Source organism: Propithecus coquereli, unplaced genomic scaffold (assembly GCF_000956105.1).
Source record: "Propithecus coquereli isolate 6110/MARCELLA unplaced genomic scaffold, Pcoq_1.0 Scaffold515, whole genome shotgun sequence".
Taxonomy (NCBI): domain Eukaryota; kingdom Metazoa; phylum Chordata; class Mammalia; order Primates; family Indriidae; genus Propithecus; species Propithecus coquereli.
Window position 1 is genome coordinate 893,168 of NW_012151008.1, and position 17,602 is coordinate 910,769.

At 56.3% G+C, this 17,602-nt stretch overlaps 3 protein-coding genes across 3 annotated transcripts in view; 2 read left to right on the plus strand and 1 right to left on the minus strand.

Annotated features, from left to right (window-relative positions):
- The window catches only part of RAB5C (RAB5C, member RAS oncogene family), a 22,651-nt gene extending 15,171 nt beyond the window's left edge, over positions 1–7,480 (plus strand). The window contains exons 2-6 of the mRNA XM_012656698.1: positions 2,575–2,828; positions 4,487–4,638; positions 4,901–5,023; positions 5,929–6,022; positions 6,565–7,480. Coding sequence (XP_012512152.1) covers positions 2,663–2,828; positions 4,487–4,638; positions 4,901–5,023; positions 5,929–6,022; positions 6,565–6,680 — 651 coding nt within the window. The 5' untranslated portion in view covers positions 2,575–2,662 and the 3' untranslated portion in view covers positions 6,681–7,480. The remainder of the gene's footprint in view (positions 1–2,574; positions 2,829–4,486; positions 4,639–4,900; positions 5,024–5,928; positions 6,023–6,564) is intronic.
- A 735-nt stretch (positions 7,481–8,215) lies between these two features.
- On the minus strand, positions 8,216–8,698 carry HSPB9 (heat shock protein, alpha-crystallin-related, B9). Its single transcript, XM_012656648.1, has one exon. The coding sequence runs from the start codon at positions 8,696–8,698 to the stop codon at positions 8,216–8,218; it is 483 nt and encodes a 160-aa protein (XP_012512102.1).
- A 1,206-nt stretch (positions 8,699–9,904) lies between these two features.
- KAT2A (K(lysine) acetyltransferase 2A) lies at positions 9,905–17,522 on the plus strand. Its single transcript, XM_012656699.1, has 18 exons — positions 9,905–10,291; positions 10,429–10,552; positions 10,895–11,040; positions 11,145–11,234; positions 11,533–11,714; positions 11,816–12,007; positions 12,904–13,010; positions 13,205–13,315; positions 13,408–13,544; positions 13,629–13,837; positions 14,068–14,194; positions 15,078–15,188; positions 15,617–15,760; positions 16,021–16,135; positions 16,225–16,261; positions 16,344–16,407; positions 16,536–16,620; positions 16,774–17,522. The coding sequence occupies exons 1-18, from the start codon at positions 9,959–9,961 to the stop codon at positions 16,965–16,967; spliced, it is 2,508 nt and encodes an 835-aa protein (XP_012512153.1). The 5' UTR covers positions 9,905–9,958; the 3' UTR covers positions 16,968–17,522.
- The last annotated feature ends 80 nt before the right edge of the window (positions 17,523–17,602 follow it).

Below are 17,602 nucleotides of genomic sequence, written 5' to 3' on the forward strand. Positions count from 1 at the left end.
GCCCGTAAGAGCCATTTGTCTCCCCTTCTGGCTTGTTAAGAAACTCAGATTCTGTCTGAGCAGGTTTGGAAACCCACTGGTTTGGTAGGGACAAGACTTAGATCTACCCCTATTTTTCTTGACTTGGCAGGTGCTGGATACTTCCCAGCCCAGTAGCCCTCACCGCCAGCTGCTTTCGTGTTCTGGAATCCAGGACTAGGTTGTCTGTCCCCCCTCCCCACTCGTTCTTACCTCCTCCTTTAGTGCCCTAGCCACTCTTTGTCGCCCAGCCAAGATTGCGTGTCACGTGGATTCATGGTAATCACCAACTTGTAATTCCACTGTGGTTTCCCCTCTGTCGCTGTCACCCTGCCTAGCTCTGGCGGCTCCTCCCACTGTTGAGAGTGCTCAGGGTCTGCACGATCACTGTGACTGTCGCAGGAGCCAGGCATTGCTGGGCCAGCAAAGCTGCTGCCTCAAAAAGAGAGTCTCATTCACCCAGCAACCCAAAACCAAATACGGAGGGCAGCATTGCCTCCATTGTTCTCCCACAGCAGGGAGGATGGCAGTGTTCCTGGGTCTGTCACCTATATGCTGGGTGGCCCCAAGCCGAGGATTTAGTACCTGAGTGTCAAGTTATTTATCTGAAAAATGGGAGGTGGTTGTAAAGCTTAAAGGAGATGATGGTCCGGCAGTGCTGAGTAAATGTTAGCTGTCTTTAAAAATTATTCCATTTGGTAAGCACTCTTTGAGTTCCTAGTATGGACATAGGCAGTGTGAGGACGGCGTCTCTAAGAAGCAGAAAGCGCAGGCTTCGCCTCATGGACTGGGGTGAAATGAGCAAGCATCTCAAACTATCAAGTAGTGACATGGCATAACTGTGACATGTTTATGTGGCATTTCAGGTTACTAATTGAGACCCTCTCATACTTCCTTATACTTTTGGGGAAGAGGTGGGCCCCATTTCAAACCTCTTTTCCTTTGGTGCTGTCCAGAAAGGAAACTGTTGTTCCTAGTTAGTGAATCATTCTTCCTGAAGCTCACTTTTTAAACGAGTTGCTGGGAGAACTTGGATGTGGAAAACGATTTGAGGCTGAACAAAGCAAGCCCTTTGCTGTCAGCTTCTTGCATAAGCATAGACCATTTGCTTCCCACAAACATCCCCTGTTCCTTCACACCCCTGTCCCTTGACTAAGGGAATGCGGTCCCCTCGCTCGGGGCAGTTCGGGCTCTCCCTGGGATCTTAGGCTTCATTATGCGAAGAGCAGTCTAATAAAAACCTTTTCTTTCCACACTGGCTTCACACGCTGAACAGAGTGTTCAGTACTTGATACCTACTCACGATACTTGGTTGTAAAACATTCTGTATATGTTCTGGTATCTCTTGGTATAAATCTTCTGGGGGCTTCTAGAGATAGGCTCCTCATCCTTATTTGCAGTTCCAAAATGTACAAACAACAAAAAAAGCTTGAGCCTTCAAAGCTATCACCAACTGAGTGACTAAGATGTCGGGGCTGGAACACCCTCTGTTGGGGGTGTAGGTCTCGGTGGCCCGTGTTTGCTTCTGCCCCTCACACCTCCCCCTGATTCTGTGTCTGCGTCACCCCCGCCTCTGCCAGTAGAGAATGCAACTGAGGTCTGTATTTAAAAGGGAAAGTTGGCAGCTGTTCTGGCTGCCGGCAGAGCCGACTTTGGTGTGTGTTTGTTTTTGTGTGTGTTTTGTTTTTTAATGTGTGTGAGACTTCTGGACCATCAAACATGAGAGAACTGGGGAAGAGGCTCAGGATGAGAGAGGGAGCCGTGCTCTGATGCACAGAGGTGCACAACCCAGCCTGAGACTGAGCAAGTTGGTCAGTCCTTCTGGAGGTGGCAGGAGAAAGATGGCTTTTTTTTTTTTTTTTTTTTGAGACCAGGTCTCGCTCTGTCGCCCGGGCTAGAGTGCAGTGGTGGTGTCATCATAGCTCACAGCAACCTCAAACTCCTGGGATCCGGCAGTCCTCCTGAAAAGTGGCTATTTTGATAACGGCTTGCGCTGGCCAGGCCCTGGTCCCTGAGGACCCACAAGGTTGGCCAGGCACCTTATCTGAGGAGCTTTGCGCCAGGACTCCCTGTACCCTGGGCTGCCTCACCGCCCACTGTGGCTCTGCAGAGGCAAGCGCTCCCAGACTGCGAGTTCATTGTTTGTTGACCTAAGTCATAATGTCTTCCCGAGCTTTTTTTTTCATCCTGTAGCCCAAAAAGCCTGTTGACTTAGCTGTCACCAGGCTGGTGTGTACCGATGCCTCTCCTGTGTGTGTTCAGTTGTAGGTGAATGTCCATATTTGGAATCAGGAAGTCAATGTGTTTGCTCAGCACCATGAGCCTGAAGCTGGGAGCCCTCTTACCACGCAGATGTTTGTAGAACCAGTAGATACCTAGTACAGCCTAGTGAGGGCTCCTCTCCTAACCTCTGGGGGTGGAGGGCAGGGCATGAGGTGATGGGAGGCAGTCAGCCAGGTCATCAGGGAGGCCACAGGGAAAGACCTGTGTGCTAAGGAGGCCTGGCCAGGCGACAGTCTCTGAACTAACCCCATCCTTCTCATTTCTCCCTTGCAGTTGGAGGTCCCCCTCCCCACTAAGTGCCTCTTTGCATAGCACCGGCCCCGCCCCCACGCTCTCTGGTACCTCTACAGCTGGACGGGCAATGGCGGGTCGGGGAGGCGCAGCACGACCCAACGGACCAGCCACTGGGAACAAGATCTGTCAGTTTAAGCTGGTTCTGCTGGGGGAGTCTGCGGTGGGCAAGTCCAGCCTCGTCCTCCGCTTTGTCAAGGGACAGTTCCACGAGTACCAGGAGAGCACAATTGGAGGTGAGTGGGCACGAGGGAGTTGGGACGGCCCAGGGATGCCAGAGAAATGCCTTGACCTTAAGGAAAAGGGAAGCTACCTGTCCACAGAGACTAAATACACCTGGGGCAGCAGCACCTCATCCTCATCTGGGCCCTGGAATCGAATCCAACAGCTGGTGTCCGTGTCAGAGGCCCAGCAAGCATTGCTGGTATGAATTAGCTGGGAGTTGAAAATGGGCTTCCCGTCTTGGCCCTGCCTCTTTATTTGTATGCCCTTGACTAAAACCCTTCCTCTGACCTGGCCTTGGGGAAGGAGAGGCTGGCTCTGGATCTCTCAGGGTCCTTCTTAATGTAAGGGACAGTATGTACGCCCTGACCTCTCCTGCTTCCAAAAGGGGGAGTGGCCCGGTGAGTCATAGTGGGGTAATAGGCTGACATTTCTAAAGCTGACCTTTCTGGAGCTCAGAGCCTGTTGTCGATTTTCCAGTGGTCAGCATTCAGGATGTGAGTAAGGGTCTAGACTCAGCCTTCTGCCTCGGTGGCCAGTACAAACTTCGAGAGACCAGGGCCAACCTTGGCCTTGAGTCATCCTTTCTCTACGCTCTTGGTTGGTAGGAGGTTTCCAGGCAGCTGGAAACAAAATGGGCCGTGTCAGCAGTCTCCCTGCTGCCTCCTCAGCGCTGGGGTCAGGAGCTGGAGAGGGGAAGTGAGGCGGTGCCCCAGGCCCCTCCATGCGGTGGGGGAGGGCACACAAGGAGAGCTGCTTTTACCATGCAGCCACGGGGGTGAAGGGGACTCCACCTGTCTCTTCCAGCTCCAGGACTCCTCCTCTGAAACATACGCACAAGTGCCCCGTTCCCTAAGATAGCGTCACTGGGCTCCCAGCAAGTCAGGCCACAGGGTGGCCAAACAGGCATGGGTGTGGGTCAAAGCTGGGGGTGGTGGCTACCCGGAGCGACTGGAGATGGCAGCGGCAGTTGGGAAGCCGGCCACCCGGGCTGAGCCTGGCAGTGGAACAGTGTGTACTTCCCCAGCATAGCTAAGCGTGTGAGAATGTCCTCAGGAAACCGAAGGTCAGTGACACCCCTGGGCTGGAGCAAACTGAAGGACTAGAGAGGTCTCCATCTGGACTGTTCTCTCTGAGTGGCGGGAGGAGAAGGAAGAGGAGGATGAGGGTGCTCACCCTTCTGTGCCTGGAGTCCGGTTTCCCCTGGGCTTTCCCCCTCCTGCCCCTTGCTGCATTCCTCTTCTGGGAGTATTCCTGACATGGCCCAAGTGCAGCAGGCTTGCCTGGGGTGGGGCTGTAAGGCCTGTGCAGTCCCGGTCCCCTACACATGTACATAAAAGTACAAACTCTAACTCAGTTACCTGTAACAAAAAAAAAAGAAGCTGGGCATGGTGCCACACACCTGTAGTCCCAGCTACTAGGGAGGCTAAGGCAGGAGGATTGCTTCTGGGAGTTCAAGACCAACCTGGGCTACATAGTGAGACCCTATCTCTTAGAAAAACGGAAAAAAAAAAAAAAATGCAAACTCTGCCTACACTGCTGGGTTGAGGGCTTTTCGGTGTCCATCTCAGCAGCAAGCTTCTAAGTGCCAGAGCCTGGAAGCAATAGTGGAAATTTGTGGGGGTGGCTTCTAGCTTGTCCCTGCCTGCTGACGCAGCCTTCTCTCTTCCAGCGGCCTTCCTCACACAGACTGTCTGCTTGGACGACACAACGGTCAAGTTTGAGATCTGGGACACAGCTGGACAGGAGCGGTATCACAGCCTGGCCCCCATGTACTATCGGGGGGCCCAAGCTGCCATCGTGGTCTATGACATCACCAACACAGTAAAGATCTTCCCTTCTCTCTCTGCCCCTGATCTTCTCGAAGCCCCTGGCCGTGGGTTCTCAAAGCCCTGATTTCAGGCCTCTCCACCCTCTGTTCCTGGGTGGGGTGTGGGCAGGTTTTCTCTGTTATTTGGGGACATCTCACCAGAATCTTTGGGTGACAGTGTCTTACTCTGGCTGTGCCAGCTCGAGCTTCTCTAGTGAGTGTCCCTGGGCAGAATGCCTCCTCTGTCCCTTTGACATTCTGGCCCTGTCTCCTCAGGATACATTTGCACGGGCCAAGAACTGGGTGAAGGAGTTACAGCGGCAGGCCAGCCCCAACATCGTCATTGCGCTCGCGGGTAACAAGGCGGACCTGGCCACCAAGAGAGCTGTGGAATTCCAGGTGGGGAGATGGCCAGACTTGGGGCAAGGAGTAAGCCAGCTCCACCCAGCTCCCTGGGCCACGCTGGGAGGCAGCAGGGGACTTCCATCTGCTGCCCTCTCATGACTCAAGCACGGGTCTAAAAGGACTGTCACCTGCCTCTCCCTTGTCTGGTTCCCCGGCAGTGGGGCTATGTGTGTGTACATGGACAGCGAAGCTTCTGCTTATTTTTTTCTTATAAACTGACTTTTTCATTAAACTTACTGAAAAACAAATATTTTTTTCATGTAATACATGCACATAGTAAAATTTAAATACTACAAGAAGGTATATACAATGAAATTTAAGTCTCCTAAACTAGAAATTCAGCCTCTCTACCCCTAAGTTCCCCATAGTTTATCTTTTTTTTTTTGACACCTTTAAGCCTGGCAGAAACCCCATAGTTTTTTGGCTTTCCGGAAATAGGCACATGTTTATGAATCTCCATCTTTATATAGATGGGAGTATGTGTACGCACTGCATATTTTAATTCTTTACCATTTTTTACCAGTCCCTAATTGCTAAACTTCTGGATTATTTGTAATAGCAAAAAACTGAAAACAGTGCTGTAGTAAACATCCACATACTTTTGTCCGAATGTGCAAATGTACTTGTAGGAAATTTTTCTAGAAGTATTTCCCAATCTAGTGATTTTGAAGAACAAGAAGGCAGAGTGGACCTAGGGAAGCCTAAGTAAGACATTGGCTGGTGTTTGTGAGCCGAGAGGTACTGTGTGTGAGTGGGGGAGCCTTAGGTCTGAAAACCCCTGTGTTCGTCCAGCTGGTCTCTGTTGTGTATAAGGCACTGTGAACAGGGAAGGTTTTCTCCTGGGCCCTGCCCCGTCAACTTTGCCTTCCCACCCTCTTTCTCACCTCCATCCGAATCAGGAAGCACAAGCCTATGCAGACGACAACAGTTTGCTGTTCATGGAGACATCAGCAAAGACTGCAATGAATGTGAATGAAATTTTCATGGCAATAGGTAAGTTGCCTCTCCTCCCCTCCCCACCGCCACCAAGGACATGTCACCTGTCTGCTGTTCTGTAGTGGGTCTGTGGGGTATCTTCACCAGTAGATCTTTCACTATTTTCAACATTCTGATAAAACTGCTTTCTTCATCTGACTCCCAGATGGTGGGTAGTTCACCCCAGCAGTTCCTAACGCTTGGGCCAAACTCTCAACATTTCACTCTCACCCTTTAGCTTGCCACCCATTTCAGAGCCTACCGTCAACATCCCTTACCCACTTCCTAGGAGTGTTTTAGCTCACTTGGCTCTGGAGTTATCCTGCCCAGATTCAAATTCTGGCTCTGCCACTTAGGAGCTCTGTGGTCTTGGGCAATTTATTTAACCTCTCTTTGCCTCAGTTTCCTGGAACACTCAGAATGTACCTGGCGCATTAGAAGCCCTCAGTATGTTAGTGATCACTGATCGGGTAGCACAGGCCAGATTCTGCTCCAGTGGAATTGGGAGAGAATATCGGGGTACCCCCACAAGTGTATTTTTTCCCTCTTCTCCCAAACAGCTAAGAAGCTTCCCAAGAACGAGCCCCAGAATGCAGCTGGTGTTCCAGGCCGGAACCGAGGAGTGGATCTCCAGGAGAACAACCCAGCCAGCCGGAGCCAGTGCTGCAGCAACTGAACCCCCTCGCCTGCCCACTGCTCCCGCCTCCTCCGCCTGAATGACCCGACTGGAATCCACTCTAACCAATCGCACTTAACGACTCGGGCCACCACTGGGGGGCAGAGGGAGGGGTCCACCATGATTTCTCCATATAATTTTGATCATAGGCCGGAGCGAGTTATTCCACCTGCACCTTTCTGTACAAATACTAATTCAATTTTAAGTCTTAAGTCACTTTTTTAATATATATGATCTTCTGCTCTTCCCACTTCCTCCCCTTTCTACTGCTCCTCCACTTTTCCTTTGCTGGTAGTAGCCACGTGCTCCTGTTCCCCCCACCCTTGTATATGGGGGCAGGGGATGGAGCAGTTACCCTTCCTTTCCCTCTTGCTGAATGGCATACTCAGCAGGAGCACTGGCGTCCTCACCTAGTTTGGAGTGGTCTTGGTTTTGGGCAGTGGGCAGGCCTGGGGGCTGGGGAAGGGATAGGCAGCTCTTCTCTCAGCTGGCCATCACCACGCTGCTGTCCCCTCCCCGCCCATGACTCCCAGCTGGGAGAAAAGCCACAGCATCACCACAGCATTATTGTGACAGCCACAAACCCATTGCCCACAATCCCTCCACCCTCGGTCACCCTGACCTCTGGCTCTGAGCCCTGTTCTGACCAAATCACGATGATGAGTATTGGGGGTGGGGTGGGGAAGGGGGGGAGTGGGAGGGGATGGAACCAACTTTTTCTGTATTTTGTATTGTATGTTTTCTTCAACATGTAACCAATCAGTATCTTGTCAATATAGTCAGCCGATCAATCGACCTCACACTTGTCTTCCTTGTCTTTCTCTGTCTTTATCAGACCATGTCCTCTGTAGTTTCCTTGAAGTTAATTTAAAATGAACCACTGGATCTTTTTAAACAAAAGCTTCCCTCCCTAATGTGAGGGGATGCTGGTGGTCATGGTAACCAAGAGAAAGAGGCCCTCACTGTTAGCAGCTCCAATGGGGTGGGGGTGGGGCCAGACCGACCTGGGCTGAGCAGGTTTGAAGTTGAGGGTCTTGCAATTGTTCCTCCACCCCCCCTCCCCCCTAGCCGGATTACACTGGGGTGATGTGCAGTCTGTGCTTGAAGGCCGTTCGCCTCCAAACAACCTCTTTGGAGTTTTTGGTTGGTCTGTACCACGCCTATGAAGGACTGGATCCTCTTGCTCTCTTCCCTGAAGAAGAAGGAAACCGGTGGGGTTGCAGCACCCCCAGGCCAGGTCTGAGCTATCCCTCTTGATCTCACAGGGCCCTCTGCTGGTTCTGGAGTCCGGCGGTCTGGGCCCTCCCAGTTCTCTGCTGCTCCCTGCTGGAGCTGCTGCTCTCAGCTAGGGCCACACTGTCCCCTGCAGTTGCTCCCGGGGCCACAAAGGCCTGATTCCCAGTGGACCATCACCTTGAGGTTCCTTTCCTGCCTCCCCCTCCCTGTGGCTCCAGTCCTTCTACTTCTGACCCCATCCCCAGAAAAGACAACGGACTTTAAAGATGCTGCACACTGCGGAGGGGTTATTTACTGGGTCAGGGTAGTTTGGAACCCTCCTTTGAGTCGTGGCTCCGGAGTCTGGAGGACCGTCCTGCTGCAGCTTCAGGGAGAGGCAGCACCCCACCCTGGCCTCTGACCCACAGCCGGCCCGAGGGGGTGAGGCAGCAGGACATGGTGGTGGGATCCAGGTCCGGCGGGAGGCGCATTTGATGGCGCACCTTCTGCGACATGCGGTAACTGCCCCCTTCTGGGTCGCTGGCCTCCATTTGCCGCTGGCCAGTCACCATCAGCCGTTGGCCGTCCACCCTCACCACCAGCTCCTCGGCGGCGAAGCCGTGGGCGTCCATCTTCACTTGAAAACTGTCTTCCGCATGGTGGTTGCCCTGCGCAGCTGCCGGATCGTCCTGGAGCAGCCGCACCGGCAGCGTGGCCACCTGGTTCCGTTCAGCGACGGCCACGCTGGGACGTCTGGACGCCACCCGGTTCTCGGTGGAGAAACTGTTACCGACCTGCTGCATCCGCGTGAGCAACTGCTGTCCAGGGGCGCGAGGCTCCGAGAGCATGGATTTCAGCTCGAGGAGGGTCCCCACGCGGTCCCCGCCGGCTCCCCTTGGTTCCCTTGGCTTCTGCAAACGGAGGTGGGAGTTCCGGGCTCAGCCATGCCCGTCCTACCTCCAAGGGTCAGGTTGTCAGCGCCGCGGCTGCTTTTATCCCGGAGCCTGCCTCTTTCTCGGCCCTTCCCCACCTGCCAGTGGGCCCGGGCGCCGAAGCTGTGACGGAACCGGATCGACTGGATGAGGCTAGACGCGGGAGCCGGATCCCAGAGCAGTCGGTCACCCAGGCAGAGCCCACATCAGACTGAGCCCCGGGCTGGAAGGGGGTGTCTTGCCCGCTAAAAACCAGGCCTGGGGCAAGAAGGATTGTTCCCTGGACAGAGCCAAGGGAGAGCGACCTTCCCGGCCATCCACTCTTGGAACGCCCTGCCTTTCCTTGACTGTGCCCAACCCCAGGGACTGGGGTCTCTCCGGCTTCTTTACTTCCTCCGCCCCTGGGCCCTCCTGTGCAGCAGGCTGGGGGCTCGAGGGCACACGGAGGGCCGCGCCCAGCACGCAGAAAAGGCTCGGCTCTCCTCGGCCTCACCCTCCACCTCAGTGGCCTTCTTCGTAGGGCTACACCTCTGGTGCTCAGTGTTTTGATAATAAACTCTTTTTGTTGAAGTGTAACATATATATCTATACACAGAAAAGTGCACACGAAAGGGTGCAGTTGAATGTCACAAAGCAAACACACCCCTGTAACCACCACACAGCTCAACAAGTGTGGTTACATCTCATCTCTCCCGTAGCTGCAATTCTGCGTCCGGAGCTCGTGAGGCAGGGCCTGGGATGCGGATGAGGGTTGGAGAGAGGAGCGCCAGGAAGCTGACCCCACGCCCGCCCGCATTTCCCTTTGGGGGCTTCTGAGAGGGGCAGAGCCCTCGGTGCCCTCAAGATGCGCTTCCGTGTACCCAAGAGGACAGCAATCGTGACTACCCCGGACGCCTTCGAGATTAGAAGTGGGGAAGGGTCAATCTGAGGGGCTCGCTCTGACCTCACGTGGCTGTCTGGGACCAAGAGACAGAAGAGAAAAGTCTGGAAGCTGACGACAGAGGGGCGCGGCGGCGGGAGACTACAACTCCCGTCATGCGCCGGCGCAGCGACGCCTGCGCCCTGAGCGACGGTTGCCCATGCGGCCCTAGGGCTGGGAGCGCGGCGTCGCGCTCCGCTGCGGGGGAGGCCATGGCGGAACCTTCCCAGGCCCCGACCCCGGCCGCGCAGCCCCGGCCCCTCCAGTCCCCAGCCCCTGCCCCAACTCCGACTCCTGCGCCCAGCCCGGCTTCAGCCCCGACTCCAGCCCCCACTCCGGCTCCAGTTCCTGCCCCAGCCGGAGCCCCAGCCGGGAGCACAGGGACTGGGGCGCCCGGGGTAGGAAGTGGGGGGACCGGGAGCGGGGGGGATCCGGCTCGACCTGGCCTGAGCCAGCAGCAGCGCGCAAGCCAGAGGAAGGCGCAAGTCCGGGGTCTGCCGCGCGCCAAGAAGCTTGAGAAGCTAGGGGTCTTCTCGGCTTGCAAGGTGGGGGCGGGGTCTGGGGTGAAAGGGGCGGGGCTTGGGGCATCCTACCGCTTGGGTGGGAAGCGGGGCAAACCTCTGGCTGAGGAGCGGCTCCTGCCCCAGGGATACAGATCACTCACTGATCCTTCTGCCTCCAGACCAATGAAACCTGTAAGTGTAATGGCTGGAAAAACCCCAAGCCCCCTACCGCACCCCGCATGGATCTGCAGCAGCCAGCTGCCAACCTGAGTGAGCTGTGCCGCAGCTGTGAGCACCCCTTGGGTAAGGCAGGCAGCGCCCTTGGAGCTGGGGGTGCAGAGAGCAGGTGCTGGGTTCTATTTAGGGTGACTTAAGTGCCACAAAGCCTCATCTCTGAAAAACCAAAGATGCTTCCTAGGGAGGGATTGGGTTGGTGTGTATTCCCCAGAGAAGGAGAAAGGAAATCTGCCAGCCCAGAAGAGGTGAGGGCCACCCAAGGGCTGGTGTGGGAGCAGGCAGTCTCACTGTTGGTCACAGTGGTCAGAGGGACTGAGGATGTATCTTGGCTGGCTGTGAAGAGGTGCAGGGGCCTTGTTGATCCTCTCTCTCCATTTCTCCCAACTCTACCGCCTGTCTGTCTTGCAGCTGACCATGTATCCCACTTAGAGAATGTGTCAGAGGATGAGATTAACCGGCTGCTAGGGATGGTGGTGGACGTGGAGAATTTGTTTATGTCTGTTCACAAGGAGGAGGACACAGATACCAAGCAGGTCTATTTCTACCTCTTCAAGGTGAGTTTGCACCGAAGGAGAGTGTGAGTAAAGGAGGTGAGGTGTTGAGGGGTCTGCAGCCCTGAGCCCTGCTGCCCCCTACTCCCCCTTGCTCTCCCCTCCAGCTCCTGCGGAAATGCATCCTGCAGATGACCCGGCCGGTGGTGGAGGGGTCCCTGGGTAGCCCCCCATTTGAGAAGCCTAATATTGAGCAGGTGGGCTGGGGAAAGTGGTAAGAGGGGAATTGAGAGCATCTTGGAGGAGGGGAGAGCCTGTGTTCGCCATCCCCCTCAAGCCGAGAACAGGGGAGACACTCAGAGAAGGGAGGATGTTTAGTGCTAACCTCAGGGTAGGTGTGGGGGTAGGGAGAGGGCGTAGCTCCCCTCACAGAGAGCCCCAGAGTGAGAGGAGAGCCCTGTCCCTGCCCTTGGGTAGCAGCTTCCTTGGATAAGAAGCCCCTGCTGGCTGCTCACACCTCGTTGCTCGTTCTGTCCCCTACTCACCCCTTCTCAGGGTGTGCTGAACTTTGTGCAGTACAAGTTTAGTCACCTGGCTCCCCGGGAGCGGCAGACGATGTTCGAGCTCTCGAAGATGTTCCTGCTCTGCCTTAACTACTGGAAGCTTGAGACGCCTGCCCAATTTCGGCAGAGGTCTCAGGCTGAGGATGTGGCTACCTACAAGGTCAATTACACCAGGTAGGACCAACTGCGGGCAGGTTGGGAGGAGGATTGTAGGCCCAGCCTGGGTGCAGTGGTTTCCACCCTCACCTGCCACTGCCCCCACTCCCCCACGCCAGATGGCTCTGTTACTGCCACGTGCCCCAGAGCTGTGACAGCCTCCCCCGCTACGAAACCACTCACGTCTTTGGGCGAAGCCTTCTCCGGTCCATCTTCACCGTTACCCGCCGGCAGCTGCTGGAAAAGTTCCGTGTGGAAAAGGACAAGCTGGTGCCCGAGAAGAGGACCCTCATCCTCACTCATTTCCCCAAGTAAGGCTCATTCTGGCCTGTTGGGATTTTGCCCCAAGTTCACATCCTCGCTGTTGTCCCCTTTTTTCCAGGAAGGCTTCCTGGATTGGTCCCTCCTCTCCCTCCATGGGCCTTCTGGGATCTGGGCGTCTACCTGGCAGACTTGCCCATGGCCCAGAAGCAACTTGCTAGTATTTGCCTTTGCACGTACTAGTCTGGGGATGGCAGGTACATGGCCCGAGCTAACGCTACCCCCTCCCATGCCCCTGGCAGACGGTACTAATTGCTTCCCATGGGGGCCTGGACACAGCTTCAGAATCCTTCCCACCATAGTAGCCCAAGAACCAGAGCTTACACTTGAGGTGAAATCAGTTTCCACTCTTCTTCTAGTCTTTTCTGTACAATTTTCCTCTGTTCTGCCACACCTTTCTCCCATTTTCAATCTGGGTCATAACTTTGCTGTTCAAAAAGCCTTTACTGACTAATCCTGGCCGTCTAGTGCCTCCTGTCACTAGGTGGGAACAAGAGGTAGCAAGATGGGGTGGATTCTGAGCCTGTTTTGATGCAGAGGGGAGTGAGGGGACTTAAGGTGATGTGTTGCCCTGCCTGGCCACACAGCACAGGAGGGCATCAGCTCAGAGCTGTCCCCCTGTGCCAGGCAGCCTGGCACAACTGGGCCTCTGTGGTCTCCATCTGGAGATCTGCCTTTAGTTCGGGGACCCCAGAAGGCCAGGGCCTGTGCCTCCCCCTTCAGACTAGGGCTTCCCGGAGGGCAGACGCTGCCTCCTCTTTCAGTCTCCCAGTTCCCTAAGAGCAGGGTCTGTCTCTGACCAGCCTGCAGTCCCTCTGGTGCCTGGCCCAGCCTGCACCCTTGGTTGGTAGACAGAGTTGTGGGACAGATTGTACCCTCCCTACAGATTTCTGTCCATGCTAGAGGAGGAGATCTACGGGGCAAACTCTCCAATCTGGGAGTCAGGCTTCACCATGCCACCCTCAGAGGGGACACAGCTGGTGCCCCGGCCAGGTATGTGCCACTGTGGGCTCTGTGGGATCTCTGCTTGCCCTTCCTGACTGAGCTAGGCAGCCTGGGTAGGAGATGGGCTTGGAATGGCAACAGTGGGAAAATGCAGGACGGCTCAGCTGGGTCAGAGGGCCTGGATCCTGTTAAGGGACCTGCCAACAGCTTCGACCTCCCTGTCCCTGACTTCTCCTTCTCAGCTACGGTCAGTGCAGCGGTTGTTCCCAGCACCCCCATCTTCAGCCCCACCATGGGTGGCGGCAGCAACAGCTCACTGAGTCTGGATTCTGCAGGGGCCGAGCCCATGCCAGGTGGGTGCTTGACCCCTGACTTCTGACTGTCGTTCACCCCTCTCCCACCCTTTCTTGCTGTCCCTGGGCAACCTTGCCAACCTCCCCAACAGGTGAGAAGAGGAAGCTCCCAGAGAACCTGACCCTGGAGGATGCCAAGCGGCTCCGTGTGATGGGTGACATCCCCATGGAGCTGGTCAATGAGGTCATGCTGACCATCACCGACCCTGCTGCCATGCTGGGGCCCGAGGTGGGTGGCCGACCTGCTGACCAGTAGGGGGAGGGTCCCTCACCCACCTGAGGCCCTAGCTCACCACCCCTTCTCTGGGCCTAGACCAGCTTGCTGTCAGCCAATGCAGCCCGGGACGAGACGGCCCGCCTGGAGGAGCGCCGCGGCATCATCGAGTTCCACGTCATCGGCAACTCGTTGACACCCAAGGCCAACCGGCGGGTGTTGCTGTGGCTCGTGGGGCTGCAGAACGTCTTCTCCCACCAGCTGCCGCGCATGCCCAAGGAGTATATCGCCCGCCTCGTCTTTGACCCGTGCGTCCCCAGAAGAGTCCCTGCCCCAGCGACACCACACCCAGGACCTCTCCTCCTTGGCCTCCCCAGTCCTCAAAATTGGGGGTCCCTTCCCCCGATTTCCGAAGCCCACCCTTGGAGCATTCTCACTCCTCAGTTCCCAGCGCTGACTACAGCTCAGGCCTTCAGGTGTGGGGACCTGGGGAGCAGCGGGGGCAGCTTGGGGCTGTGACGAGCCCCCTCTCTCTTAGGAAGCACAAAACTCTGGCCTTGATCAAGGACGGACGGGTCATCGGAGGGATCTGCTTCCGCATGTTTCCCACCCAGGGCTTCACGGAGATTGTCTTCTGTGCCGTCACCTCCAATGAGCAGGTCAAGGTGAGCAGTGCAGCACCTGGCCCTGCCGCCGCCCACTTCTGAGTGTGGACCAGGTCAGGGCCGCGGGGGTGTGGGAGGCCGCGGCCCCCCACTCTGTTTTTTTGAGTGGCCTGACAGTTCTTCACATCCTCACAAGGTGGCAGCTGTAATTTGATAACTGGGTTAGGAAAACACCTGTTGACAAGTGGAACCCAAGAATCAGCAGCACTTAAATGCACCTGTGGACTTGTGTTTTCATCCTCAGGCCATTTACACACAGTGGGGGAATGAGTACTCATTACATTATCCCTCTGCTGATAGTCCTGGCTTCTGTCCTTTAATTGTCACAACAGCCCCAGCGCAGGGTCCCTTGTTCCCCTGTGTCACATACCCCAGATCTCTGTGGTGCCTGCTTGGTCCTGACGTGTGGGAGACAGTGCCACTTCAGGGCTGAGAGACCGCGATGAGCAGGCCTCTCCCCTGTGCCCCAGCTCTGAGGCCCAGGACTGGTAATCAGTGGCCTGTGTTGGGTTTGGACCTGGTCCTGCCGTGGCTGGCTGCCTGACCTTGGACACATTTCCTAACGTAGCTGAGTTTGCGTTTTCTCTTCTGTAAGATAAAGGTAATGATGCCTCCTAGGTTAACTTGAGAATCGTCCTATAAAGCAGCAAGCACTACACCTGGCCCAGAGTTAGGTGCTTAGAACTCCAGAGTTCTTCACTTTTCTCCCCACAAGCCCCCTTCCTCCGCCGGTTGCCTCTCCTCCTCCCTGCCCTGGATCCCCTCGCTCTCCGCACCTCCTCTCCAGTCTGCCCCTTCCTCTCTCGGCTCTGGACCCTCCTGAGACCTCTCCAGCGTCAGGCCTGCCCCCTTCCCCCCGTAAGTCCCACTCCCTTCCCTGCAGGGTTACGGGACCCACCTGATGAACCACCTGAAGGAGTATCACATCAAACACAACATCCTCTACTTCCTCACCTACGCCGACGAGTACGCCATTGGCTACTTCAAAAAGCAGGTGACCTCTGGCCTCACCCCATACCTATCCTTTGCCTGGAGTCAGGGGTCATTCTCTCCACCACTTGCTGTGGATGGAGTGGGAGTCCTTTTGTGACCCCTGTCCCACCTGACACCTGTGAAGAAGACCTTCATACCTGTCTTCCCTCCTGCTGCTGCCCCAGTGGAGAATAGGGCCGGGGGGGCCAGTAGGGCAGGCCAGAAGAACTGGGAGGCTCTTGGGGGTGAATTGGGAGGGGTCAGCTGACCTGGAGCCTTTCCAGGGACAGACTGAGCCCTCACAGTACCACAGGAGGAGGTTCAGGAGGGGAGAGGGGACGTGGCATGCACTGCCCTACAGGTGTTCCTGGGGGCCGGGGGTGCGGGGGTAGGGTAGGAAAATTGGGAAATACTTGCCGATGGGTTAGGTCATAACCGTCCACTCCCCAGGGCTTCTCCAAGGACATCAAGGTGCCCAAGAGCCGCTACCTGGGCTACATCAAGGACTACGAGGGGGCAACACTGATGGAGTGTGAGCTGAACCCCCGGATCCCCTACACGGAGCTGTCCCACATCATCAAGAAGCAGAAAGAGGTTGCGAGCACGCGTGCGCGTCCATAGGGTTTACGTGAATGCATGCAGAGGGTGCGCACATGCGTGTAGACCTATGCCGTGCATGTGTGTGTGTCACCAGGGTCTTGGTTCCTGCTCTGCCTCGTAGAGAAAGTCAGGAGGGGAAGCACTGGATTCGGTGGCATGCAGTCTGGGTTTTCCCACTGGGGGCTCTGACTGTGGCCCCAGGAGGGGCTGTTGCTGGGGCTGGAGTTGGCTCCTCAGACACTTCCTTTCCTCAGATCATCAAGAAGTTGATTGAGCGCAAACAGGCCCAGATCCGCAAGGTCTACCCTGGGCTCAGCTGCTTCAAGGAGGGTGTGAGGCAGATCCCTGTGGAGAGCGTCCCCGGCATTCGTGAGCAGGGGACTTGGCTGAGGGGGCAGGAGGGCGTACTGCTCGGGGTGTGGACAGGCGTTCCTAGGGACGTTCTCCCTACTTTGCAGGAGAGACAGGCTGGAAGCCACTGGGGAAGGAGAAGGGGTGAGTGTTCTGTCAAGGGAGCAGGGGTGGAGCGGGAAGGCAGAGGGACCCAGAGCCTCAGACTTGGTGTCTCTCGTGCCAGGAAGGAGCTGAAGGACCCTGACCAGCTCTATACAACCCTCAAAAACCTGCTGGCCCAGATTAAGGTGGGGAGAACAAGTTCCCCTTCTGGGGGTCCCTGCACCTGTGGCTTCACGACCCCGTCTGGGGTGGGTGGGAGTCACGGGCTGGCATGGGCAGAGTGGGGCTGTCCCAGCTCTGCCCTTTTCTCCAGTCGCACCCCAGCGCCTGGCCCTTCATGGAGCCTGTGAAGAAGTCGGAGGCCCCTGACTACTACGAGGTCATCCGTTTCCCCATCGGTGAGGACCCTCCGCTCCCTGCCCTTCCTTCCTCTTCTGCCCCCAGATTGACTGTTCCTGCCCTCCCTGGGCTGTGCACCTGGGGCCCAGCCCATGGGCAGCCTGCTGCTCGCTGCTGCCTCTGAGAGCTGTGCTCCTCTCCTGCCACCCCAGACCTGAAGACCATGACCGAGCGGCTGCGCAGCCGCTATTACGTGACGCGGAAGCTCTTTGTGGCTGACTTGCAACGGGTCATCGCCAACTGCCGCGAGTACAACCCCCCGGACAGCGAGTACTGCCGCTGCGCCAGTGCCCTGGAGAAGTTCTTCTACTTCAAGCTCAAGGAGGGAGGGCTCATTGACAAGTAGTCCCCAGCTTGGGACCGCAGCCCTGACTTGGAATGTCTTCACCTCGGATCTGATCCGATTCTTAGGGGTGCCCTGACCCCCCGGTCCCGAGTCTCAGCTTGAGACACTCCAGCCAAGGGCCCTGACCCTGTGGCCCTTTCTGGACCCTCAGGCACCCCAAACCTGCAGCCCTGTCCCAGCCTTCACTGTCTGCAAGGTCTCCTGGGTCTGGGGCCCAGCCCCTTTAGAGTGGCTGGAGGACAGAGGATGAACCCTGCCCAGCCCTGGCAGCCCCCAGACCTGGTCCCCACAGAGCTACAGAAGCTTGGAGTCCTGGGCATGGCCCAGGTGGCTGTCTCCCCGAGGGCCAAGACTGCTAATTTTAGCTTGAGTGACTGGGCTTCAGGGGTTTGAAGTTCAGCCCGCTTTGCAGGGGGCACACCTTGCCCTGTACTGTTCTGTCAGCCTGTCCCCCAGGGGTCGGTGGGGGGGGCGGCCTGGGGACCACTCATTCCCTGGCATTAATCCCTTGGAGGGAACAATAAAGCTCTTTTTTTTTTTTTTTTTCCATCTGTGTGATTGTTTCTTTGGAGTAGTCTCAGGCTTAGCAGGCTGATCTTGACCCACCAGTACCTCCCCTTAGCCAATATCCCGTG